The sequence below is a fragment of the Geospiza fortis genome, unplaced genomic scaffold, assembly GCF_000277835.1.
Source record: "Geospiza fortis unplaced genomic scaffold, GeoFor_1.0 scaffold85, whole genome shotgun sequence".
Taxonomy (NCBI): Eukaryota; Metazoa; Chordata; class Aves; order Passeriformes; family Thraupidae; genus Geospiza; species Geospiza fortis.
Genome location: NW_005054358.1, coordinates 2,943,648 through 2,971,079, shown reverse-complemented (window position 1 = coordinate 2,971,079; position 27,432 = coordinate 2,943,648). Strand labels below are relative to the sequence as shown.

The following is a 27,432-nucleotide window of genomic DNA, read 5'->3' as shown; positions in this document are numbered from 1 at the left end:
GCATGGGAAAAGCTCAACAGAACTTCTGTTCCTGAATATTAGCAATTTACTGATTTGTTAATGAATTTTACTGAAGGTTGTTATGATCTATGAATGCTCAACCTCTGAAAATCCAGCCCCAGCTGCCTGCCTAAGGCTTTGAGCAGTCATGCAATAATCACTCTGGTTTTACAGGGAGAAACTCCATATGAGTGATGCTGCTGAGCCTAAATTTCATTTATTCCAGGGCCCCCTTAACTTCTGTATTACAATATGCATAAAGTCGATGTCTACAATTGACAAATCTGATCCATTTCCCTTCATGCAGCATCTCTTATGAATTCTCAGTCATGCAGAATGGGATTATTCAGAGACACTCTGTTCTTACTGTAACACTTATGTGCAACAATTCAAATAAATCAGAAGGGTGCTAGAAAATCAGCACAGGCCACAAGTCAGTGACAGAGCACACAGGAGTTTCCAGGTAGAAAAGCCAAGCAGTGCTCTCTCATTTTTACCACTGACTGTTAATGTTAAGGAATCAGTTGTGTCCCCTTTGTAACAAAGAACTTTCCATTCTTGCTGAGCAAATGACCTCAGCTTTCAGATTTAACAGCAGCAGAGTCACCTCTGATGGCTCCCAAATTCCTTGGCCACTCCTGTGGGGGTTTGCGAGAATCTGAATTTCTGTGGATGAACATTTTGATTTTAGACACATATCAGTAACTCTGAAAGTCCTGTCTACACCCACAGAAAGGTCCTGTAAGTAGAATAATGAGCTAAAAGAAGACAAATCCATTAAAGACATGCAGACATGGAGGCATTTTCCTCTTCTTTGTTGTTTTCTATTAGAAATAGCTTGGAAGCATAAGCAGCATCCTTCAAGTGGATGCAATTAAAAGCATAAATACCTGAATCCCAGCTACTCTGAACCATACCCTTTCCCACCCTTACAACACAGTTACTTCTGAATGGCACTGAAGTAAAGTTGTTTCACAACTCAGTGTATCACACTGAGTAAAGCTGTTACAGTAATACCTACTTATCTCATAAGGAGTTTAATTAATGCTGATAATGCTGATAAAGCTGTAAGATCCTCTATGAGCTGCTTTCTGTGGGCAGCCTCCCAATATTTGTTAATTATTACAATTCTTCTCTCACGGTTGTGTTTTGCCATGTCTCCAAAGAGACTTTATTGCAGTTATCTGAGGCAGCTGATAATGTAAATGCAGGGGGGGGGGCATCTCTGTGGCCCTGATTAAATGTGAAATTCATTAACACAGAACCTCATTAAATAATCCGACATCAGCACCACCGTGCAACCCAAGTAACAGCTTGCCTCTCTGTCCTTATCCAGAGGAGGAACCCGAGCTGGGGAAGCTGTCAGTGTCAGAGCCTGGCTGGGATGGTTTCCAGCTCGCCTGGACAGCAGCAGACGGGGCCTTTGAGAGCTTCGTGCTGCAGGTGCAGGAGGCTGGCAGCCCCGAGGAGAGCCGCAATGTCACAGTGCCGGGGACACTGAGCTCTGTGAATGTCACCGGCCTCAAGGCCAGCACTCCTTACATCATCACCCTGCAGGGGCTCACTCGGGGCCACAGGAGCAAGCCCCTTTCTCTTGAGACCACCACAGGTACCTTCCCTGCGGCTCTTTGTGACAGAGATGTGAGCTCCTGCCAGTGCTGGGCAGGTCCTGCTGGCTGGGACAGCCTTGCACGAGCTCCTTAAAGCTCGGCTGAACATCTCTGGCATGGAAATGCCTCGTGGTCAGGCTTCCCATGGTCAGAGCTTCAGTGCCCTGGTGCAGCCCTTCCCTCCCTGCTTTCCCTTTGTTTTGTTCCCTAACCTCACTTACCTGGCTGACACTAACAGCAAAACCCAGCTGGATGTTGTACCTGCTTGGGAAAGGCCAGGTTGCCTGGTAAAGTTATAAAAATCATTCCTCTATCAGCCCAGATAATCAAAGCCTGAGAGTGTTCAGTTTTTACCCTTCAGAAGCTGCCTCTGAAAAAATTCTCTGTGAATTCAGACTCAGTAAAGTTGTGTGTACCTGACTCAGGGTAAGGACAAACGCCTTCCATATGTTCTCATATAGGAAAGGACACAAATTAATTCCTAATAAGACTAATAAAATGCATTAAGCCATCTAAGATCATGAAAAAATCTGGCCTGAAAAAGATATAATGCAAAAAATCAAAATCAGCAGAACTACCCTGGCATAAAACTGGCCTGAAAGGAGGCAAGTGAGCTCTGTGCTATCAGGAGCTTGCATGAAGCTCATCAAGGGCCCCAAAATAATTTTCTGGCTCATCATGTGAAACACAACAGTTTGAAATATGAGCTTATCACAGGTTTTGACCATGAGAGATAAATGTATATTTACATCTGTGCTGTGTGGCTCTCTGATCCTCCCAGGTGTTATGATAACTGTAATGAACAGTGTGAATTAATTGGCATTAAAGGGGCATCAGTGGCCTTTCCTTCAGATAATTTCTACAAGAAATTATTACAATTAGACAATTTCTGCTGCCTCTGGGCTCCCCCTCAGCCCTCTGCAACCTCCTGTCTCTGTGAGATAGCCAGGGCTGGCTGGGGCCAGGCTGCCCCCAGCACATGGTACCCTGCCTAGAAAGGGATGAAAGCGCCTGTGAGAACTAATCAGAATTAAAGCATGAAGTGCAGCAGAGCTTGCTTGTTTCTGTAGTGCTTAGAGCAGCCTGGCTTGGGCAGGAATGGCTGTGCTGGGTCCCAGGAAAGTGCTGAGCTTTGAGAGTCCTCACCAGGAGCTGGGAGCAGATGCCCATGGAGAGCAGAGCAAAGTGCTGGACAAAGAGACAGAGCAGGAAACACATCATGGGTGTCCTGCCTAAATATGCAATGTGCTCCCTTCCTTTACCCTGGTGAAAACAGCAGAAAATGCCCTGCTGAGGTTTTCCCTTCCCTTTCTGGGTCAAGCTCAGCAGCCAGCTTTTCAAAATCTTCCCTTCTGGGGACTTGCAATTGTTAAAAAATATCTGAACCTTCCTGTAACGCTGTGGGGATGTCTGCAGAGAGGAAGAAACCCCAAGGCATCTCTCCCTGTTTTGCATTTTGGCTCCAGCTCCAAAATTACAAGCCAGCTTTCACAGACTTAAGCTGAAAGGGAAAGTAGAAGAGTAAACAAAACACAAGATTTTCCTTTGGATAAAGCAACAGCTTTGGTTTTAGCTTCTCCTAAAACTGGAAGCCGTCTTTTCCAAATGCCCCAGGGGCATTCAAGACAGTCCTTTTGCATCTGCTTTCATGCTCAGACCTCAAAGACACGGCTGCTCCTGCAGGGAAAGGGAAATAACCATAGTTTTCAATGTTATTTTAATTTTTTTTCTTATCTAACATTTTGTGACGTTTTAATTTAATTTCCTCCCCTTAATACCTGTCTGCTCATAACAAGCTTTTACTCACACGCCCTTCCCCAGCTGGCAGTGCTGCCAGCATGGCAGAGAGGAGCCTGTGAGATAAGGAGGGGGTCGGGGGCCCTTCTGACAGGTGTTGTTTCCCTCCCCAGGAGAGCAGCCCGGCATTGCTGAGCTCACGGTTTCCGACATTACCCCCGAAAGCTTCAACCTCTCCTGGACAGCCTCCAACGGCGACTTCGACATCTTTACCATTGAAATTATTGATTCTAACAGGTTGCTGGAGCCCATGGAGTTCAACTTCTCAGGCAACTCAAGGACTGCTCATATCTCAGGGCTTTCTCCCAGCACTGATTTCATTGTCTACCTCTCCGGGATCTCTCGCGGGTTCCGCACACAGGCAATCAGTGCTGCAGCTACCACAGGTACACAAAGCCTACCTCACTGCTAACTCTGCTTTTTTGAACTCTTCCTTACAGGTTGTGCCCCCTTCCCTGCCCTCAGCTACCCCACAGCCCACCCATTTCCCAACCTTCTGCCTTCCGAGGAAGACCGGCTGGGGACAATGTGAGCTGGGAATGTTTGAATTTGAGCCACCATCCCATGCAGCACAGTCAGGCAATCCCATTGCGCTGGGATTTCATTCACACCATGAGTCCAGACATCAAGGTTGGGGCAGCATCTGAGGCAGAAGAGAAGCAAAGCAAATATCCCAGGAACCAAGTGGGAGATGATTCCTTACGTTCACCTTTCAGCCTGTGTGTGCATCTGTCCCACAGCCCAGACAGGACACAGCTTCTCTCAGATAAGCTGATTTCTAGACACAGATTTACCCAAAAGATGTCAGGCACATTTCAGTCTGTGCCAGCACAATCCTGCAAGGCACATTCACTGCTTGAATTCACCTTCAATTATTCAGGCTGTGTTGGGTGAGAGATTGAAAAGTCCATTTGAGTTGATGTCAGAGAAGGGAATAGGCAGGCACTGAGTTGTTGGCATGTTGAACATTTCAAGGTTTTACAGTTGACATTTTTCCCAGAAAAGACAGGGAAGTCAAATGTTCAGGATGAGAGTGGGAAGTGAGGACTGGACTACAGAAACAGAACATTGTTATTGTAGGAAGATAATGGCTCATGTTATGATTGTTAAACACCTCCACCAAATTTTGCCCCTCTAGGAAAAGTTGCTGTAGTGATTTGCCATAGGAATGGAGTAATGTGGTCAGTGAAAGCAAAATATCCAATTTCAGCTATCAGATAATATATTATCAATTTCCAGCAGCAGCAGACTATGAATATCCTCATTTGATGATGGGTAGCAGGGTCAGGGTGGCAGCAGGGGTATGGGAAACACAGGGAAACACAAGGCTGGGTGACCCTTGTGACCTGTGGTCGTGTGAATTCAAACTTCTCTATTAATTTATTTTATTGCTTTGGCTTTTAATAACTGTGATACATTTCCATTTGTTTTTTCTTCCCGTAGTAGAGGAACTTCTCCTTAGCAAACTCAGTGTATCAAACGCTACCTCAGCCAGCCTGTCACTCACCTGGGAGGCACAGGACAAGGCCTTTGACCACTTTATTCTGGAAGTCAGGAACTCTGACTTCCCCTTGGACTCCCTGGTGCTCACAGTGCCAGGGGACTCCCGGCACTCTGTAGTGACCAACCTCAAAGCTGCCACTAATTACACAGTCCAGCTCCATGGGGTAATTGATGGGCAAGGTGGGCAGACCTTGACAGCCATGGCAACCACAGGTATTTCACTGTTTCACCTTCCAGGTTTGCTTTTCATTCTCCTTTCTCTTGCTGTCCACCAAACTGCTCTAAAACATGGCTCCAACTCATCATCGTTCCCTTGGGGAATTATACTATGGATCCTTCCAACCATCAGGGGAGGCTGAAATGCACTGAGAGGGCTTGGAAAAAGATCTGTGGCAATGGAAAAGGCTGAAAAAGTGCCCCCAGCATTAAGAGAGGCAGTAGTAAACCATGATGGTTTCCTTATATATACACACCCCTCTGCAAGTTCAGTGTATATATAATTGCCTTGCTCCAGATGGTTGATGTGTTTCACTCAGCATCTTTGCACTTGATCTTGAATGAAGTTGTTCATCCCACCCTCACTTGCTTTGCTGGGGGTGGGAGAGAGGCCTTCATGTGGTTCTCAGCCTGGAGAGGGCTCCTGCATGTCAGTTTTGTCCTCCTTAAACCCAAATGTCTCCCAAGGCATTTGCATCCCTGGTGGGTGTCCGTGCCGCATGTGAAATGATCGACCCAAACTGCATGGAGGGGTCTGGCCACCTTCTACTGGTTCTCATATTTTCTCTGCCCAGGATTTTTATGTTCTCAGCACAGAGCAGGGCTCAAAAAACAAATTCCCTTTTTCTTGGTGGTCAGCCCACCACTCTGTTCCTCGCATTGCTCCCTTTGAGTCTCCACATCCTGTCTTGTTTCCCTGGGTGGTGGTGGTGATTCCAGGATGGCAGGAGATCACTAAGACTTGCCTGAGGATATGATTCCAGCTCATTTTGCATGTAACATTCCTGGGAGTCAGGCTGTCATGATGGGAATGTGCCTGACCATGGATGCGGGTGGCATGTGAAGGAATGTGGCCATGCCAGGATGAGGTTGGAAAGACTCAGTTTGCCCTCTCTGAGCTGCATGTGGGGCTGAGGGCTCAGATTTCCTGGGTTTTCCACCCAAACCTGTTTGCTTTGTGGATATTTTCTGATCTCCTTGCCTGCCTTCAAGAGCACCATGGTGGCACCTTCCCTGCTGGCCATGAAGGCATCCATGGCACTGGTTGATAGCATGACATCTGTGACATCTGTGTCCTTAATCGGGGCCACTTCCATTCACCTCTTCCCACACAGTTCCAGAGAAGGAGGTGGATTATTATTTAAAAGTCTTGCAATGAGGGACATGAGTAAAAGTTGGAACATCTTGCAGCAGCAGTTGTTTTTAGCAAAGAAAAGCTTTCACTCTTTCACCACTCTCTGTCGGTGGGATCCTCTCCCTGGCTTTTCTCCCAGCATGGATCACTCTTCCATCATTATTTTTCTGTGTCTCACTGGCTGCATTTCCCAAGGTGTTCTTGGTTCCTACTCAATTGACAACATAAAAATTAGAAAATCAGTCCAGAGAGCAAACACAAGATTCTCTGACCCTCTGACTGTTGGGTCGTGTTTGTTCTCTCTCTGGGCTTTAATGAAACTTTAATTATTTTTGTGCTAAGTATAAGTTTAAAAAGAGAATGGGTAAGGAGCTCTCCCTCTCCTGAAGGACAAGTTTCTCTCCTGGCAGGGCAAAGATGTGAATTTGAATTTTCTCCAGCAGAAAAGGAAAGTTTTGACTTCTTAAGGAGATGCCCTGACCACTGAACAGTCAGGAAGGAGAGCAAGAGCAAGGTTGTGGGCTTAATTGTTTATTAGACATTCTCTGATTGTGCCTAATCAGAGGATGAGGAACACCTTATCTGTGGAGTCCAGGGAGGTTTTGGCCTGAGATTAGTGCTGAGATAATCCCTGAAATCCCTCATAAACCTCAGAGTCCAAAACCAGAAGTATGTACAACTCTAGGCAACAGAAACACCAAACAAAACCTGGACTGAGATTTCAAGGATTCCTGCCTGAATCCAACTTTCTCTATTTTGGAATTGCTGTGGGTCTGCTCCCATCAAATTCCCAATATGGAATTCCCACAATTTCTATGTGCATGTTGTTGGTGCTTCTGTAAACCAGGCCTAGATTTCATTAGGCAAGTTGAGTTTATTTAGGAAAATTTAATGAAAAAATATAAAAGTCAGCACTAATTTCAGTGGCTTCTTTCCAAAACCTGAGAAAATAGCTCTTGCCACACTGCTTTTTAAAAAAATTATTATTTTATTTAATTTTTATTATTCAATCACAGCAAAACAAGGCTAGAGCATTCTTTTTGAGCACCTCCAACCCCTCTCTGTTGATTCCCCACCCCCTTGAGTAAAGCTGCCTGCTCACCTGTGTTCCTTTCTCCCCCAGAGGCTGAGCCACAGCTGGGCACCCTCACCCTCACAAACGTTACCCCTGACAGCTTCAACCTGTCCTGGACCACCCAAGCTGGGTCCTTTGCCACGTTTGTTATCAAAATCCAAGACTCCCTGGCGGCACAGGAAGCCCAGGAGCTGACGGTGCCGGGGGGCACCCGCAGCGCCCACATCTCAGGGCTCACAGACCACACTGCCTATGACATTCACATTCAGGGCACCACCAGGGCAGGCGTCCACACAGAGCCCCTCACTGCTTTTGTCACCACAGGTACCTGCTCCAAGCTTTGGAGTCCCTTTCTTGGCTCAGGGAAATGTGTGTCGCGAAAAGGATCTCCCCAGCATGAAGTGTCTCGCCAGCAGCGATGGGTTTGTTTGAAAACCTGCTGCAAGGAGGGGTCAGAACAGGAATGTTGACCTTAAAAAAATTCCTAGGAGCAGGATTAGTTTAAAGGGAGTTAAAAGGCCAGGTTGGATATGGCTCTGAGCAAGCTGGGATAGTGGAAAGCATCCCTGCCCATGGAACTGGATGAGTTTAAGGTCCTTTCCAACCAAAATTATTCTGTGATTCTGTCATTAAAACCCCTCTGGAGCCTTTCTCCCATGTCTAATAATCTTTTATAACTCCTGAAGTTTGAGGGAGAAATTTGCCTGCTGTTCAGAAGTTGATCAGTCAGGACTGGAACGCCTCCTGTCCCAGGATGTTCCCTTCCAGAGACCTACCCAAAATGTGAATCTTGGGGATTGCTCGATTAGAAGTAAATAAGATGCAAAAAATATCTCTAAAATGAGTACTCAAATGGGTAAATATAAATACATAAGGAATTCCAAATTATAACTCTTCAGGGGGGAATTTTTATGGCAAGTTCAAAAAAAATCCACTTCAATGTTTGTGAAATGTCAAAAGCAAACCCAAAGCCCTTTTCAGGAGAAGGTTCTGCATTTAACTAAGTGGTGTTTTCTGAAGTGAGTGGAGTTTCAGTGGTTGGAAGATTGGCTGAATCAGCTCCTGAGCCAACAGAGCAAGGCTGGACAAATCCTTTTGAGAAATACAAGCAATGCTTGGGCTCCAGGATCAAGGCCAGGGCTTAGCAGAGCCACCTGATCCTCCTACTTGACTTGTCAGATTTTGAGTGAGCAAAATACACTGAGAACCTTGTGGCCTTTTTTTCTTTTGCTGAGACTTAGTGGATATATTTTGAAGTGTTTCCCACATCTTTTCACTTTGACAAATGTCACACTGATGTGGAAAAGGAGCCCTCAGTGGAATTTCTTTAAGTTGTCAACAGAGCCCAGCAGCAGCTGATTTGCACTGGCTGTGACCCTGAGTGATCAATGTTCCTGTTCTGGCACCTCTGACCCTTCCAGCACTGAAAACTAACACTGGAGATATTCACATGCAATAGGTAAAGAAGCAAAATGCAGGAGTTGTGAATGCCCAAAGTGAGGCTTGTCCCTAAAGCACTGACGGTGGAGGGAAGTAAAAATAAGTAAAAAAGTAAAAAAATTGAAAGCTTTATGTGCACCATTTCTAAAGCAGTTTTGGTTATGACTTTCTTAGGGTAGCAGCAGAAATATCCTTACATAGGGAGCTTGGGAGGGGTTCCAGTGGAGCTTGTGAGAGGACGTCCTGAGACATCCTTGAGAAAAAATCAAAATTGAGCTCCATTGAAAATCCTCATCTTGTGGTCCTGACTATTAGATCCACACTAGGAGGAAAAATGTGATTTTTGTTTGATGGAATCTGTGACACTTTCTAATTTGCAATGTTTTTCACTTCTTTTCTTCTTTTTTTTTTTTTTTTTTTTTGTGTGTGTGTGTTTTTGCACCTTCCCTTCTTTTAGAGGCCATGCCCCCACTGGAAAACCTAACAGTGTCAGATATGAACCCCTATGGGTTCACAGTGTCCTGGATGGCATCGGAGAATGCCTTTGACAACTTTCTAGTAGTCGTGGTGGATTCTGGCAAGCTGCTGGACCCACAGGAGTTCCTCCTTTCGGGAGCCCAGAGGGAGCTGAAGCTCAAAGGCCTAATTACTGGCATTGGCTATGAGGTTTTGCTTTATGGGTTTGCCAAGGGGCACCAAACAAAGCCCCTGAGCGCTCTGGCTGTTACAGGTATTTCAATGTGAGCAAATTTTGTTCCCTTCCACCCTCTTCTCTCTCACTTTCCTTCTCACATGGAAGATGTTCCGTGCAAACCTTGGCTTTTGCATCCTTCTCTGCATCGTGGCTCCACGTAACTCCATCATGACCAGTGGAATTCTGTTCCCTTTAACTGGATGTTTCCCCCTGAGGGATCCTGTGGAGGAGCATGTGGGGGCCTGAGGGGTGAAAGTTCCTTCTGGTCTTGCAGGTACCTCTAACAAAGTCTTGAAAGAAGAATGGCTGCATGCAGAGCTCGTCTTGTTAACAGCTGGGCACATCAGCATTCTCCAACAGCAGCATTCTCCCAGGTTCCAGCCACCAGGAGCTTCAGGAAGAGCCGTGGACTCCTTCCCATGTCCTCCTCTCTTTTCCTCTCTGTGTGGTTCCAGCCACAGCGGGATCATTGCCACCCCAAAGCTGGCACCTCTCTCCTCAAACCAGCTCATGCTTCCAACCCCATCAGAGCTGCTGTGTTCCAGCAGCACTTGAGCTTTCTTGGGAAAGGATTGCAGGCTGATTCTCCAGCCTAAGAACCATCAGCTCTCATCTGCACATTCCTGCCTGGGCACCAGTGAAGCTGGGAGGGGGAATCTGGTGGGAGGTTTGAGAGGAAATAAATAGGATTGGCTGTGTGTGGAAAGAAGAACAGCATTTGGTGGGAGGTTTGAGAGGAAATAAACAGGAATGGATATGTGTGGAAAGAAGAACAGCATTTGGTGGGAGGTTTGAGAGGAAATAAATAGGAATGGATATGTGTGGAAGGAAGGTTTGCATTTGGTGGGAGGTTTGAGACGAAAAAAATAGGAATGGCTGTGTGTGGAAGGAAGGAAGAACTGCATTTAGTGGGAAGTTTGAGAGGAAATAAATAGGAATGGCTGTGTGTGGAAGGAAGGATTGCATTTGGTGGGAGGTTTGAGAGGAAATAAATAGGAATAGCTGTGTGTGGAAGGAAGGATTGCACTGGGGGTGCTGTAGGACATAACCACTCCAGCAGCATTTCTCTAGCTAATGGTGCCTGACCATATGAGTTAGAGGTGTTTTGCAGGTAATTAATAACTTACAGCCCTTGGGATCTTTTTGAATGGGTTCATTAACCAAAGGCAGCAGCTCTTGCATTTAGATTGAAGGGTGCTGTTGAAGAGAGGAATTTTTATGGTTCCTCTTTGCTGTTTGAGATCACAGTAAAGGATTCATCCGATCAGAATCATCACAGATGCCAGAAGTGCATGAATCAAGGGTTTGCATGGAGAAAAAGAACTTTCAGTGGCTTCTATGTTGTGCTCCTAGCAGAGAGAGCTCTGACAATGTTCCAGACATGCAGTTCTGTAACAAGAGCTAGTTTTTATTGGCCATAAATGTGTCACACAGGTAGGGAGGGATAAATGCCCAGGACACTCACCTTTAGCATGTGTAACTCTGCATGTGGGAGATGAACCTGTGTGTCCATGCAGTGGTTTGCTGTTCAAGAGTGAAAGTTAGAATGAGCCTGCACACACTCACGTTTATCCTCTTTTGTATAACACTAATATTTTATTTTGTTTTTTTTTAATAGCTGGCAGATTGTTCCCCTTGCTTTGAACTGTGGTCGGATTCTTGCAGTGTGCTGTAGCCAGACCTCAGGCAGGTCTCTGATCAACTGATTAAAAAATCATTTTTTCTTTTCCCCACTGCTATCTTCTCCTTTTTTAGAAGCAGAACCCGAGGTCGACAACCTCCTGGTTTCAGACGCAACCCCAGATGGATTCCGTCTCTCCTGGACTGCAGATGAAGGGGTTTTCAACAGCTTTGTTGTAAAAATCAGGGACACCAAAAGGAAATCTGACCCCCTGGAGCTGATAGTGCCAGGCCATGAGCGCACCCAGGATATAACAGGGCTGAAAGAGGGCACTGAATATGAGATTGAGCTCTATGGAATTAGCAGTGGACAACGTTCCCAGCCTGTAAACACAGTAGCATCCACAGGTATTGTCTTTGCAGAAGGAAAAGTGTGACATTCCCTGCTCCTCTTCACAGCCAGCCTGTGCTGTTCCAGAGGTGTCCTGAAGTGTCTCCTGCATGTCCCTTGTCCAAGTCACTGCTTCAGTGTGGTGTGGTTGTTTGTAATCAGTCCCAGCTTCCCAAGCTTCGTCACTGTCTATTTAATATGGTTTAATTAAATTACTTTAATGGCCAGGAATTAGGCAGCAGAGTGTGGCAATTAAAACAGTGTCTTTGAGGGCCAAGAAATATTGTCTGTGCATCAGCCTTTTCAGTGATTTTCTGTGACTAATTACATCTCAGCTGTGCACAACAGTTTACCTCCCTAGGAAAGAGTTATGACAAAATGAATTTACCAGGGCCATTGAGAAGTTTATTTATGGCTTGATCAGCAAAGGCCTAAGCACCATTAATTTAGACTGATCTTACCAGGAGCAACATGTGCTGGGTAATTCAAATTGACTTGAGTTTCTTTGCAAAATCAAAGCTTTGATTCAGGTTCGTAATTGAAGCGTTTCATTTTGGCACTTTTGAATGAAGTGTTTCAATCCTTTTTTCCACACCAAAATCGTGGTTTCCTTCTGAAACACATTCAAACCTGAAGCATATGATGTAAAGTCTCATAAGCTAAATTTGGTCTTTAAAAAATGTTGAGCTTGCTGATGTGAAAATGTGGTCATTTGAAATCAAATTAATTATGGGAGGAAAGGAAGAGGATGAGACAGGAGATCTCACCAGGGCTGCAGCTCCTCCCGAGGGGCAGCTCCCATCTCTGCTCTGGGACAGGGACAGGAGCCAGGGCATGGCTGGGGCTGGGCCAGGGCAGCTCAGGCTGAGCTCAGGACAAGGTTCTTCCCCCAGAGGGTGCTGGCACTGCCCAGGCTGCCCAGGGAATGGGCACGGCCCCGAGGCTGCCAGAGCTCCAGGAGCCTTTGGACAGCGCTGCCAGGGATGGACAGGGTGGGGTTGTGGGGGGGCTGGGCAGGGATAGCACTGGATGATCCCTTCAGTCCCTCCCAGCTCAGGGTATAGCCTCTTCTTCTCTTCTTCCTCATCCTCCCCCCTGCTGCCTGTGGGCTCAGCTGCCCTCCTGCCATCCCATCCCTGCCACAAACAGCCAGGCCACCCTCACCATCCCCCAGACACTTCCATGAAGCAGAACATGCACCAGCAGCCCCCCTTGGCCAGCACTACCCCCTGAACCTGACCATGAACTTAAGCTTCTTCGACCAATTTTCAAGGCCATCCTTCCTAGGAATCCCACTAATCCTCATCTCAATAACATTCCCGCTCTCTTACTACCCTCCCTAGACAATTGATGAATCACTAACCAACTCTCAACCCTCCAGCTATGGTTTATCAACCTAGTCACAAAACAACTAATAATACCCCTAGACAAAAAAGGACACAAATGAGCCCTAAGCAGTTGACTCCTAATGGAGAGGGGTGTTTAAAGCCCCCTGCACTTGTCAGCAGCAGATCCCCATCCTCAATGACTCCAGGAGATTTATCGAAGTCACTGAGAGTTGACATTTTCCTCATAACCATGTCCCTGTGCAGCCCTTGCAGGGAGATTTAGCCAATAGCCCAAGAGATGTTTGTCAGCTGTAAATAGCCCATGAATAATGGACAATAAAGCCACAAACCCCCAGCTAAATAATTTGGGCTGCAGGTTACACCGCACTGGGTGGGTGGCTGCCAAGGCAGACAACTAATTTCTTTTTTAGGAGTGGATTATTGCACAAACATATGGATATTTATAGCATTTCCAGTGTGGTTGCAAGGAAATATTTCTGTTCCTGAAGAGGGAATTTATCCACTGCTGCTCTCAGAGTTGGTGCCTTTTAGAATTTTATCTGTAAAATCTCGGTTAAGGTGCAATTTAACCCCCACTGGGAGATCACAACACATCTATGGTCCAATCAATATCCTTGTGGGAGGTGTGAATCTCATGCTGCTCCTTTCCTCTTCTTCCAATGGTGTTCTGCCACACTGTGACAGCATTTTTTCCCCCCTGAGATGATCACAAAACACTTCACATGCTCTCGATTTGTGATTAATGCAACCTGCTGCTTCCTGTTGAGTGGGAGGAGAAAGCCAGGGAACATCCTCCTCTAGTCTGCTGGGAGTGAAAGAACAATTAGCAAAAAAAATCCCTAAAAAACAGCCTCTCTCAGGTACTTTGGGTGCTTTAGCAGCCTCTCAGGAGAGTTCCCTGTCCCTCACACACCTCTCTGGGGATGATGCTGGAGGATGAAGATAATTTACCTGTGCCTGCCCCACAGATGGCCTGAGGTTCTCTGTGAGTGCCAGGTCAGGAGCTCACTGGCTGCTTTCCCTGCCTGCTTCATTCTGGCTTCCAGGTAGCCCAAGAAGATGATTTAATTCATTTCTTTTTTAATTTCCCCATGCTCCAAGGTGCAAATCTCTCCCATCTCTGGGACTCATTCCAGGACAGATGCTCTGATGGTCCATTGTATTTCCTGCCAGGTTCTCTCCTAGGAAAGCTGCAGCTGGGGGACCTGGGGATGTGGAAAATTCACATCAAAGCTCTTCTTACTGCTCTTTGTCATGCAGCTCACCTGGTGCAGAAAACAAGCCTGAGGCCCATGGAAATGTGCACAGCAGAGTCCAAGTGGGACGGATTGGGGATTTGATTTTCTGGGAAAGGCTGAAATTCTCCATGTGTATGCAAACCAAGCACTGGTCCATCTGTTTGGTCTCCAAAATCACCACTTCCCTTTTTCTTCAGCCTCTCAGGCCACCTATAATGTAAAGAAAAACCAATCTAATTTTAATTTCTCTATCTTTCCTACATTTTCTTTCTTTTGTCTGGTTCCCTTCAGCCTGTACCCAAACCAGCAGCACCCTTTTGTGCCACATAGCTTTTCCAACCCATCCTCCTCAATTCCTTTCTTATCTGTAATTCTTTTCTTCCCTTGGCTTGTCCACGTGAGCAAACCCCACCAACACAACACTTCTAGCGAGCTCCAGAGACATAATTTACATTTCTCTTGAGAGCTCAGTTGTTTTTCTTTCCTTGCCTTCCAGTTGATTTAGTGCCCTGCTGCTTTGGGGACACATGGAACAAACAGCCTCTGACTCCTTTCCTGCAGAAATGTTCTTTCCAAGCTATTTCAAGCCCAATCCCTACTTTTTTTCCCCTCCTCTTGCCCCCCTTGCCCTGCTCTCAGCCTGTCTCCACTCCTCTTCATGTGGCTGATGTTTGGGATCTCTCCACTTTGTACTAATGGCCTGCTCTCTGTGTGCTGTTTATTTTTTAATACCTCAGGGTTGTTTTGGTTACAGCCAAAAAAAAGCTGGAAAGATTGGAAATGGGATGCTCAATGTAAACTTGGAAGTGGCAGCTCTCTTTACCACGTCCTTCCAAAGCCCTTTCCATGCTTCTTCTCAAGGATCTTAATTAAGCCTCCAACTGGAATGTTTCAGATACATACTGGGTTTAAGTTTGGGTTATTTTTGGTAAAAATTTGGGCTTTGTTTGCCCAGCTTACTGATTTAATTTTTGTGGGCAAATGCAATGCTCAGGGTCTGACAGGGAAAGGCTGAGTTTTATGACAAAGAGCTGCAGGTCCCTGCCCCATGATGGCTGTACTTGGATGTTCTCTGGATGGATGTGCTTGAAAGCAAAATCATGGGCTCAGAGACAGGTTCCAGGAGGAAAATCTTGTTGCTTCTGGTTTGAAGCCAACAGAAATTCCAGGAGTGAGTCCTTGAGAGGAGCCTTGAGGGGCTCCCACACCTGATCCAGGTCTCCTTGGAGCATCCTGCATTAGGAACTTTATGCTCAGGAAGAGAGATCTGTCCATGGCAGTCACTGCTGTGTGTCACAGAGGGCTCTGGGGCTCAGTGGAAAGTTTAAAAATCCTCCAAGTGAAACTAGGATAGAAAAAAATCTTAAATACAGCATACCATGGATAGCAGAATGTCATTTCTGTGTATGTTCCCCATGCTTTTCCACAGTACTGAAATCTCTGTTATTTTTATATGTAGATACATGTTGGGTGTTTTTAACCTATGCAATACTGGACTGGTCCTGAAAAAAAAAGAAAATTTGGACCAAATAGGTTGTTGCTGTAATAAAACCCTTCAGTTTTGTACCCTCTGCATTAATGTTGTTCAGAGCAGAACACTGACAGAACCAGCTCATGGTTTAGGGTGATAAAACAAATCAATTTTCCAGCACTGGAACCAGCTCATGGTTTAGGGTGATAAATCAATTTTTCAGCACTAAGGACTGACAAACAAACGATTTACCTTTTCCTCCTGTGTGGTGTGTTCTCTGTTCTCCCCTGACAGTGGTTGGCTCTCCCAAGGGAATTTCCTTCTCTGACATCACAGAAAATGCTGCCACAGTCAGCTGGACGCCCCCTCGCTCCCGCGTGGAAAACTTCCGGATCTCCTACGTCCCTGTCACAGGAGGTGAGCAGGGAGGGTTTGCTGGGCTGCCATCCCTCCTTTCAGGGCATCCCCCAGGTGATCCTGCACAGATCATCTCTTTTTCTTCTTCAGCAATGAGAGTGTGCAGCCAACCTCTGTCTGCACACCGTGCCCACATCCCATGGGCAGGGCTCAGGGGTGGATGCTGGAGTGGTTGTGCTCCTAAGTCTCTGTCTGAACCTCCTCAGCAAGGATTAGTTTCCAAATTGTCATTATTTTGTAGGCACTTCATGAGCTGAGCACACTGGAAAAGGTGGCCCTTGGAAACAATAAGAATCCATGGTTACAATGAAGTTTCAAGGCAGTGATTTACTCAGTGCTCCCCAACGTTGTCTCATTCTGGTTTTGTGTCCAACTTCAAAAACTTCTTCTACTTCAACAGATTTTTAACCTAATTTAGGGACATCCCTGAAGGGAAAAAGCTAAAGGACAAACACTAGAGACATCAGCACAAAAAAAAGCTGCTGCTGTTGACTGAGACAAGGGAAGATTTAGATCTTTAGACAATATAGCCTGGAAGCACACGTGCAGCTTTAAATACACTGGTCCCACAGAGGAACAGGAATCCAGCCATAAAGTTAGGCACTTGTCTAAGTGCTTTCCTGGAATAAACCCAGAATTTGCAGTAAATATGGGTGCTAAGTCCTCAGCCACACACACAGCACCTTTTAAAATAACATATATCATATCTTTATTCTAAATAAGGGGGGTAAAGGAGAATCTTCCAGCCCTCACCACAAACAAGGCAGATCTAAACTGCAAGTCCTGTCCTCAAGGTGTCTGAACTCCCATGTAGAGACTGCTGGGGTTTCTGCTTACACCTTGCCTGGGAAATTGTATTTTTCTGAACAGAAATCACACAATGGTTTGCATAGGAAGGCACCTTAAAGCTGACCTCATTCCAACTCCCTGTCACAGACAGGGACACCTTCCACTAAAAATGTTAATTTTTCTTACTAAATACAAAGCAATGGTTTAGATTTAGGTGTTATGGCAACAATATTTGACACCTGTGGTTTAAACTAACAGGGAAAATTCATCTCCTGCTGTAGAAGCACATCCATGGCAGCCAAAATATCTTTAACTTGAAAACAACCCTTCAAGCATTTCCTGGAGTACTGTGTCACTCATCCCTTGGCATTTGGCCTCATCCTAGGTACTCCAAATGTTGTCACAGTGGAAGGGAGCAAGACAAGGACCAAGCTGGTGAAGCTGGTCCCAGGTGTGGACTACAATGTCAGCGTCATCTCTGTGAAAGGCTTTGAAGAAAGCGAGCCCATCTCTGGCATCCTGAAAACAGGTAATACTATAAAAGCAGCAAATAGCAGCTCTTTGAATGGCTCATCTGACTCAGGGGCTGGAGCTGCAGACACACCAAGATCCCATTCTTGCTGCCCATACAAACTGTAGGAAGCTCTTTTCCCCCCTCCTTCTTTGTCTGTGCATTTTACATGAAAATGGAACTTGTAAATTTGGTCAGGCTCCCACTTGCTAAATGCTAAATAAACCTGTGAGATGGAGACAATCCATGTATTTACAGTTCTAATTCACCAGAAAAAAAAATCAGAAGTTTCTTTGGTTCTTTTTTAGATTAATGCTGGTTTTGATATGAAGGAGCAAAGGATGAGGTCAGCTGAGCCATTCAGGCCGGTTTCTGTTGTGGACTTCACATGTCCCAGGTTCCAGACTGTCCTAAGCGTAAAAACATTCTCTCTCCTGATTTTTTCTTTCTATATTCTCTCAGCATTTTTCTCAGTATTCTGTCTCCTGATTTTTTCTTTAAATATCCCTGCAGGCAATGAGGGCTCACTCTGCTCCTGCTGACCCCTCCTTGTAATCTTTTTGGGGGCTAACACACATTCAGAGAGCTGAGGCAAAGAGCGAGATGATGAGTATTGGATAATGACAGGAGATTTATAACCCATTCCAGCTGTTCTAGAGGCAAAGATCCTATCTTAATTCAGGGAGAGCATAAACCTGTGTGAAAAGTGGAGTCCTGAGAGGAGGACATGGGGGGATTTTGGATGCCTGTCTGGCTGTGGGATTGGTTTGTTCCAAACAAGCTGCTGGAAGGTCACAGTGGCCATCAGCTGCTGTCACTTTTGTTATTTTTCCCAGCTCTGTCTCCTGAATTTGTTGTAAAAAACAACCCAGATTTGAGGTTGTTGAGAGAAATATGTCAGCTTTGACAGAGCTGTTGAGATTGATGGTATCAAGAGTGATCTGAGAACGTGGTTAGCTCTGTTTGTTCCCAGAATTTCATCTCTTCCAGCACTGACCTCCCTTTCCAGGGGAGGTTTTGGTGTCTCTTCATAGGCACTGACGTCTTTCCTGCAGAACTCCACTATTCCAAAGGGAGCCATAAAAGCTGCACTGAGTTTTGGGCATTTTCTCTCATGAATTTACAGCAGAGCATTGCACAGAGCTGAGAGTGTTTGTCAAATTCCTTCAATCTGTTTTTGTCAAATTCCTCCAATCTGTTTTTCTTCCAGCTCTGGACAGCCCATCAGGCCTGGTAGTGGTGAACATCACAGACTCTGAGGCTCTGGCAACCTGGCAGCCAGCAATTGCTGCTGTGGATAACTACGTGGTGTCCTACTCTTCTGAGAAAGGTGAGAGGAGCTGGGAATGGGCTGGGGAGCTGAAGGGTTAAAGGTCTCAGGAGGTGCTGATTGTAACTCCAGGAAAATCACAGAATATCCAGAGTTGAAGGGACCCATTAGGATCATCCAGTGCCACCCCTGTCCCTGCCCAGACCCCCCACAACCCCACCCTGGGCATCCCTGGCAGCGGTGGCCAAAGGCTCCTGGAGCTCTGGCAGCCTCGGGGCTGTTATTTGGAGAAGGGGTTTTGCTGGAAACATTTAAAAATTGATTGTTTTAATCCAGCACTCTCGATTCAGCCCTGAGCAGACGCAGGGGAGATTCCTGGGAAGCAGAGGCGGTGTTATAATCCCTGTGAACACTAGAGAGAGCTCACACTTCTAGAGAAAGGGCTCTGGTGGAACCCAGACTCAGCAGAGGTGCCAGCACAGCCCTGGGCTTTTATCATTCTGCATTTGCACCAACTAGGAATAAAACAAATCAGTGAGTGGAGCACAGAGCTGAGCACACCATTGTTACCATCATATTTTCTGGAAAAATCTTTTTGCCAGGATTTCTCTCCTGGGAAGCTGAGAAGCCTTAGAGAAAAAAAAAAAAATTATCTCATTTGCTTCTCCTGTGTTTTGCTGCTTTGGAATGTGGCTGGAGATCATTTATCCAACATGTGAATTGTTTTTACTTAATGACCAATCATGATCAGGCTGTGTAGGGACTCTGGAGAGTCATGAGTTTTTCATCAGTATCTTGTTAAGCTTTTTGTAAGTATCCTTTCTCTATGCTTTAGTATAGTTTAGTATGGCATTAATATAATATAACATAATATAATATAACATAATAATAACATAGTATAACATAATATAATATAATATAATATTAGCCTTCTAAGAACATGAAGTCAGATTCACCATTTCCTTCCTACCACGGGGAACCCTGAAAAAACCACGCACCATGATGTGTCTGAATGCAATCAACACCTCTTTTGTGCTGTGTTCTGTTCTCAGAGCCGGAGGTGACCCAGCTGGTGTCAGGGAACACGGTGGAGTACGACCTGCAGGGGCTGCAGCCTGCCACCGAGTACAGGCTGAGCGTCCACGCGCAGAAGGACACGCAGAGGAGCGAGAGCCTCTCCACACACTTCACCACAGGTGCCATCCCCATCCACAGCCAGCCCTTTCAGTCCCACCTGCTCTGTGTTCCTCTGGTGTCTTTTTCACTGCAAACCTGAATTTTCATGGTGTTTGCATCACCTTTTTCTGCTGGGGCTGACCACAGGTGGTTTTCTGTCACTGATGCCTCAGGGTTTGGCTTTTCTATTTTTCACATTCTGTGCTGCTTTAGTGGGTGGGTCTGGGCTTCATATCAGGGGATGGGGAGCTCTGTGCACAGAGCAGGGAGACAAAACAATTCCTGCTCCAGCTGGGCACCAAGACAATGAACTGCAAGGTGCAAATGGAGCAGAACTGATCCCAGGGACAGACCCTGTGCCCGGTTGTGCATTTTGGGACCATTTTGGTTCATCTTGGGTGCAGCCCTGGCTGGGCTCTTGTGCTGCCCAAGGTGGATATTCTCAGTTCAGTTGAAGAAAGAACAGAGATAATTTCTCCCAGGCTGAGGCTGAGAATCTTAAAGGAAAGAATTAAAACAATTATTATCTCTCTTTCTGTAACCGTTATTTATAAATATAGTTCTCCAGAGTGTGCTATTCACAGTTCACCAATAGTGTGAGATGTTTCTGCTTTGAAACCAATCAAGTCTCTCCTTAGCAAGTCACATTATAAAAAGATCCACTACTTTTATTAGACACTTTTGCCTTCTGATCCATCTAAAGACTGGAGGCTTTCGTTCCATCCCTGACTCAACAGCATCAAGGATCAAGGACAAATGATCCAAATCTCAGGCCCAAGAGCACAAACAATGTGGGCTGAAGAGAGAAAAACAAGAAGGATGAGATTTCATAACCTAAAGCTGTAATTAGAGAATTAGCTCCAATATGCAAATGAACCAAAACTTATAAAAATATGAGATCACCAGTTCTGCAGAGACTCAGAGCAGGAGCTCTTCTTTGGCTGCTGAAGGTGCCCAGCTGGTTTCACACTCATGGCTTTCCATGAGCATCAGTGGGATCAGGGATGGTTCTCATTTTCCTGCCTTGGCTTGTCCCAGGGTATTAATTAGGGAGCCACACCGATCCAGTCCTGTAATCACAGAGAGGAAAGGAAGCTGGAGATTGGAGCCAGACCAAGCAGGAAAAGTTTGCCTATTCTATAAAGGTTTCCTATTCAAAAAAGTTTTCCTATTCTAAAAATGCATAATTGGAACTAGAGTTTTATTTCCTGGGAATATGTAAATACCAATCTGTCTTCTTGTGAGAAATAATGAAACGCACAATTTTCTCTCAAAAGACATTTCAGTGCAACTGTTCATTAAATAAGGTGCCTGGAACAAGGCAATATTTTAACTTAGATAAAGTTAACACCTTTATTTTAAACTACCAATGGGAAAATTAATTCTTAACCACGAAAGTTAAGGTTGAAGTGTTTTTTCATTTCAAATTTCTCTGGAGAGAAGGTTTGTTTTCCTGCCTTGTTTTAATATATGGCCCACAAGATAACCTGTGGAACTGACTTTGTGTGGAAGTGATTGTAATTGCTGTGGTGTCTCCTGCAGGGCTGGATGCTCCAAGGGATTTGAGTGCCACTGAGGTGCAGTCAGAAGCAGCTGTGATGAGCTGGAGGCCTCCCCGCGCTCCAGTCACTGGATATCTCCTGATCTATGAATCCATCGATGGCACAGTCAAGGTAAATAAACCTCAGGGGCTGTGCCTCAAATCTGGAGATGCTCTGAACAGTCCAGCAATGCGACATAATCGTGTGTCTTAATTTAAACACTACATTTAAAAATACTCACTGCCTCTTTCAGTGCTAGACTGAACACAAAAGCATTTAAAACCTGTTAAAGGACTTTTGTACATTACACCCTGAAACAGAAGCTCCATTGCAGCCTGAATTTTGCCTTTCATCCCTCCACAATACAGAAAAAATCACAAACATTTTTCTTCATTCCAAACAGATACCATGGAGTCAACTCAAACCCCCAAAGGATGTGATTCACTTTTCTAAACTCAGGGGAATCCCTGTGCAAAGGTGTCTAAGGAAGGATGAACTTGCCTCTTATTATCCTATAATTTTAATTTGTTCCTCCATAATTAGATTACACTAAATATTTAAATATTAATCAGGTGAATCCCAGAAAAAATAAAATTTTGGATGCCCAGCCTGGATCAATGGAGAGGATTCTAATTTTCAGGAAAGCAAATTCCACAAGCATAGTGAAAATCAGTCTTTTAATGTCACAGCAAAACAGCCTTTTAAAGCCTGGAGTGCAACATTTCCTTGCCCTAAAGGATGAGTTCCCTAGTTTTTTATGAATTTCATAATCTGTACATTCAGGACATGTAAACATTTATGCTGCTTTGCTTTCAAACCTCCCAGCTTGTACATTATGATGGTAAACAATCATTTCCAGGCAGGCTTTATTGAACTTTTAAAGATTAGCTTGGTAAAAATCTTAGAGGAGTAGCTTTATATTAATTAATCTAGATAGTTAAAGATACCATCAATAATTATGACAAAATAATAATGTGACAGACTAAAACATGTAACCATTCTGTTCATTATGATTTATTTCTCTGAGATTTCCCTGTATTATTTCTTTTCTCCATAGGAAGTCATCCTAAACCCTGAGACAACTTCCTACAGCCTGACAGAGCTGAGCCCCTCCACGCAGTACACGGTGAAACTGCAGGCCCTGAGCGGGGCCCTGAGGAGCAAAACCATCCAGACCATACTCACCACCAGTAAGGACATTAGAAGAACCCAAATTATCTAAAATCATGCTGAATACTAATCTAAAATAATCTTAATACTGCTGAGCTCTGCTGTGAGGACACACAGACTTCACAGAAGATTTAAATCCATTTGTAGTGTTGGTGCAAAGTCCCTGTTCTCCCAGACCTGTTTTCCCTTGGCAGGGTGAAATTCCAATATCCATCCACATCACCCTCACAGTCTGGTGCAACATTCTGCCTTGCCCATGTGAAATATCAGCAGGAATTCTTTAAAATCCAGCTGACACTTTGATTTCTCCCTGTATCGATCCCAGCGAGCAGGGGAAACAAATCAGAGTTTGGAGCTGAAATGAAGCAAACCACAAAGGCACACACAAATCAGAGCTGGGGGCTGAGCTGATGGATTTCTGGGCAGCTTTTTCTCCTCTCTCTGAGATGGGCTGTCTCAAAGCCCCTCTGCACATCAGCTCCGGCCCAACAGGACAGCTCTGCAAGGATAAATTGGCTTCTCTGAAGGTCACTTCACAGCTGACATTAAAAAGGGAGTTGTTCTGTATTAGCTGTGACACTTTGCCTGTCATTTGTCTCACTTTTCCCAGTTTTCAGCCTTTCAGGCCCAGCAGGACCTTCAGTCATCCCCATTCCCCCTCCTGCTGCTGGCACCAAATCCAGCCCAAGGACTGCCAGAAGTCACTCTGAGTCTGCCCTGTCACTGCTTGTGCAGAGCAGGATGAACTCACCAACACATCCAGAAACAGGAGAGGAATTAAATCTGGGTGTGTTTAGGTGATGTTTGCCAAACTGACCATGAGCAGGGACTGACCAGGTGCCTTCAGCCATGTGAACAGTGTCAGACTCATGCAGGCAGAGATTTAAGCCTGGCCTTAACTCTAAACAACATTTATGTCTATTTATTGACAGGGACTATTTAGTGACAGTCACCATCTAGTGACTGAAGGAGCCCCCTGTAGAGCCACTTTTCTCCAAATCCCAAAGCTGATGGAAACTTGCATGGCCTTAAATCACACCACAGGAGGTTTAGATCCAATATCAGGAAAAATTTCTCCATGGAAAGAGTTGTAAAGAATTGGAATAAGCAGTGTTGGAGTCCCCATCCCTGGAAGTATTCAAAATACCTGTGGAGGTGGCACTTGGGGCATGGTGGTGAGCATGATGGTGGGACTGTGTTAATGGTTGGACTTGATCTTAAAGGTCTTTCCCAATCTTAACAATGCCATGATTCTGTGAAATTCTCTGGAGCTGAAGCACAGGCAGGGATGTGCAACACTGGCAAGGACCAGCCAGTGAGAATCTGCAGGTAAAAACTCTCCTGTGGAGACACCTGGAACAACAATTAATTGGCTGAAAAAGTTAATTACCTGAGTGAATAAAACAAAAAAAAAGGAAGGTTATTTAGGGAGGTTAGAAATTGTTCTGACTGCAATGATTTTATTGCCTTGTTGTCAGAAAGAAAAGCTTAACAACATTTTCCTGTAGTTTCGACTGTTGCTGTTTGTGTTGCTTTTTGGGAGGATAGCTTTATAACACATTTTATATTGTCCTTGCTGGCAAAACACATGAAACTAATTTATTTTTGATTGAATTCCCGTCCTTGTATCCCCCCTCCATTTTCTGTCACATGAGCAGAGATCGGTACATTTGTTTTTCCCCAAAAATTGCTGTAACACAGCTCCTGAATTTCAGCCTTTAGCTGGAAGATGCGCTCCCATCCTAGCAGGGAGTAGTTATGTCACATTCCCAGCACTTCCAGAAGTGTAGACAGATGTGAAAAACCACATTCAAAAGAAGTATTCACCTCACCAGCTGTATCCTGTGGATGTTCTGTATGCAGGATGCAATTACAAACCTGTGCCTGGGATCTGTCCCACAAGGGATTTTCCCGAGCCATCTGCATTGGGCACATTCCTTGTTACTGCCGATTTCCTAAGGAATGCTTTCTCTTCCCTGTGTGTGCAGCTGGGCTCCTCTATCCCTACCCCAAGGACTGCTCCCAGGCCCTGCTGAATGGAGAAGCCACCTCTGGGCTCTACACAATTTACCTGAACGGGGACAAGGCTCAGCCTCTGCAAGTGTTCTGTGACATGGGCGAGGATGGCGGCGGCTGGATCGTGAGTATGGGGCAGGGGCAGCACATCCCATCCTGCTTCTCCCAGGCACCCCCAGAGTGTTGTTATTACAGTAGAGCTGTCCTTTCTATAAATTTGGGGAGTTTTATCCTGGGTAGGTGTCATGGGTTTAGTTCACTAATTTGAGATTTCACCAGTTTTGAGGTTTCCTGGCCAACGCACCAATGAGTGTGGCAGGGTATTTTCACAGTAGGATAATAGTGTTAATAGTGTTATTATCACACTAGGGCTGTCCTGTCTATAAATTTGGAGAGTTCTGTCTTAAGTAAGTGTAGTGGTTTTGGTTTGCCAATTTGAGATTTCACCAGTTTTGAGGTTTCCTGGCCAACGCACCAATGAGTGTGGCGGGTTATTTTCACAGTAGGATAACAGTGTTATTATCACAGTAGGATAATAGTGTTATTACCACAGTAGAGCTGTCTCGTCTATAAATTTGGGGAGTTTTATCCTGGGTAGGTGTAGTGGTCTGGTTCACTAATTTGAGATTTCACCAATTTTGAGGTTTCCCAGACAACTCACCAATGAGTGTGGAGTGTTCAGTGCTGGCTAATCACCAGTGCACTCACTTCCTGCTGTGAGATAGGAATAGGAGAAAGGCAAAGCAGGTTCAAAACCTTAAAATGGTATAAAGAAAAATTTAATAACAGTAACTAAAAGAAAAAAAAGTAAGAATTAAAACAAACCCTTCAGAACACTTCTCCTCCCCCCACAACCTTCCCTTTTCCACTGACAATGTAAAAAACTGAAACTTTAAATTTCCAGTCAGTTTACCATCTCTAAAATTGTCTTTCTTCAGTTCACTTAGGGAGTGAAGTCCTTCTTAAAAAACTAGGACAGTAGGACATTTCAGTGCCCAGAACAGAGTTGCCAGCTCTTTGTGTAGCTGGAGGACAGAGAGGTGTCTCCAAAGGATGGTCACACCCCTGGTTTCAGCCCTGATGCCTCTCCACTGGTGTAAGGGCTGCTGAAATACCACATTGGATAACACATCTTCTAAATAATCACCAAGGAGAGGGGAGGGTGAACTGACTCTGAATGAGAGAGGGAGTGAGGGAGGTTAAAGCACGTCCCAGGGGAAGCATTTGCTCAGCAGCCACGGGGTGCAGTGGCTTCCAAAGCCACTGTGCAAGTGACACATCCCACCCAGCCAATGGCAGTAAATGCCACCTCTCCACAGTGACATCCCCAAATCTGAACATGCCAAAGGGAGCCAGGGCACAGAAAAGCAGGAGGAGCTGGAGGAATGCTTGGCTGGAAGATGAGGGGTGGAAAAGCCCTTGGCTGAGAAATCCAGAGCTGCAGGATGGGTTTAAAAGAGCAGGAACTGAGAGGCCACATCATGCAGAGGAGCCTGGGAACCCAACAGAGAAATTGGAGACTTAAAAAATAAATGGAGCATCCAGAAACCTGTGCAACTCCATCCTTGCAGCAAGGCTCTGCTGGGAGGGGTAAAGGCAGGGCAGGAGCAATGCAGGGCTCTGTGTTTGTAAAAGCTCTTCCCCTCTGGCCAGGGCAGTCTGTCCATAACATTTCCTGCTTTTAGGTGTTCCTGAGGCGTCAGAATGGAAAGCAAGATTTCTACAAGAACTGGAATACGTATGTGGCAGGGTTTGGAGATCCTAAGGAGGAATTCTGGATAGGTAAATGCTGAAAATGCGTATTTTTGGGAAAAAAATAACAAGAAAGAAACACAGACCAGAAGTCCAGGAGCCACTTAGAGGCTTTCATTTAGCTGGCAGGAGTATTTGTAAAGGGGAACAGGAGAAAATGAGCCAGGGACACCCAATGTGAGGGAGACTGAAAGGGCCAGGCTCAGCCTGCAGTTCAAGGGTGCCATGCTGGGGTCACCAGTAATGTAAAGGTGATCTTTATTGGAGGCCTCTAGAGATGAATATGGAAAATGTCCACAAAAGACCTTCTCCCATGGGGTGAACACAGTTTTTATAAGTTTAACAAATTAGCATAATTGGCAAAATCACCAATTAGGAGCACAAGTGGTGATGCAATTCCCCCCTGTTCAAGCCCCTTCTACATCCTCCCACCTCAGATGGAACTGAACTTTGTTGATGAAAATGGGTCTCAAAGAGCTTTGTTTTGGCCTTGGTTCCCAGGGAGAGCCAAGATGGGACAGGGGCTGTGGGATGTGTTTTGTCTTTCTGCCTATCAGGGCAGGGAAAAGCACTGGGAAAACCAAGTAGGAAAGCAGCAATAGGCTACAGAGCTCCAAATATGTGTGTAAAGAATACCAAGAATACAGAAGAGAAAAAAGGCAAAAAAGCCATTCGGCATCAAGACAAACATTCCTTCCTGCCCACAGGTCTGGAGAACCTGCACAAGATCACTTCTCAGGGCCAGTACGAGCTGCGGGTGGACCTGAGGGACAAGGGGGACACGGCCTATGCTGTGTATGAGCGCTTCAGCGTGGGCGACGCCAAGAGCCGCTACCGCCTGCGCGTGGATGGCTACAGCGGCACTGCAGGTGAGAGCCCCGACTGGCTGTCCCTCCTCCTAGGGACACACTGCCTCCCACTGACTCAGGGAAACCCTGTGAATATTGCAGATCAGCAGGTGCCTCTCCTGCGGGAGTGCCTTGGTTTGAAGGGGTGTCTGCTAAGGAAGGCAGGAGCCACCCCTGATTGGAAAATGTAAATCCCCTCTCTACGAATGATGATGATCACATTCTCTATGGATCACACTCTCTATGAATTATTATAATTTTATTAATTATTATAATTTTATTAATTATTATAATTTTGAAATTAAGGGGCTCTCAGGCAAAGATATGGGAGCAGGAGTAACAGTTCTTTAGTAGGGAAGAAAATTTAAAAAATAAAATAAACAATGCAGTAATACAAAACAAC

The 27,432-nt window shown here is 45.3% G+C and overlaps 1 protein-coding gene across 7 annotated transcripts in view; it reads left to right on the top strand.

Moving 5' to 3' along the window:
- The window catches only part of TNC (tenascin C), a 75,506-nt gene that overhangs the window by 45,012 nt on the left and 3,062 nt on the right, over window positions 1-27,432 (top strand). Inside the window, exons 11-25 of one of the 7 annotated variants that reach the window (XM_031059203.1) lie at window positions 1,337-1,609; window positions 3,521-3,793; window positions 4,851-5,123; window positions 7,385-7,660; window positions 9,234-9,506; window positions 11,226-11,498; window positions 15,834-15,956; window positions 17,131-17,274; window positions 18,467-18,586; window positions 19,579-19,722; window positions 21,245-21,375; window positions 22,301-22,433; window positions 24,402-24,553; window positions 26,115-26,211; window positions 26,889-27,050. In XM_031059203.1, the coding sequence (XP_030915063.1) occupies window positions 1,337-1,609; window positions 3,521-3,793; window positions 4,851-5,123; window positions 7,385-7,660; window positions 9,234-9,506; window positions 11,226-11,498; window positions 15,834-15,956; window positions 17,131-17,274; window positions 18,467-18,586; window positions 19,579-19,722; window positions 21,245-21,375; window positions 22,301-22,433; window positions 24,402-24,553; window positions 26,115-26,211; window positions 26,889-27,050 (2,847 nt within the window). The remainder of the gene's footprint in view (window positions 1-1,336; window positions 1,610-3,520; window positions 3,794-4,850; window positions 5,124-7,384; window positions 7,661-9,233; window positions 9,507-11,225; window positions 11,499-15,833; window positions 15,957-17,130; window positions 17,275-18,466; window positions 18,587-19,578; window positions 19,723-21,244; window positions 21,376-22,300; window positions 22,434-24,401; window positions 24,554-26,114; window positions 26,212-26,888; window positions 27,051-27,432) is intronic. The other 6 variants (XM_031059204.1, XM_014308141.2, XM_031059206.1 and 3 more) reach the window with 6 other exon arrangements.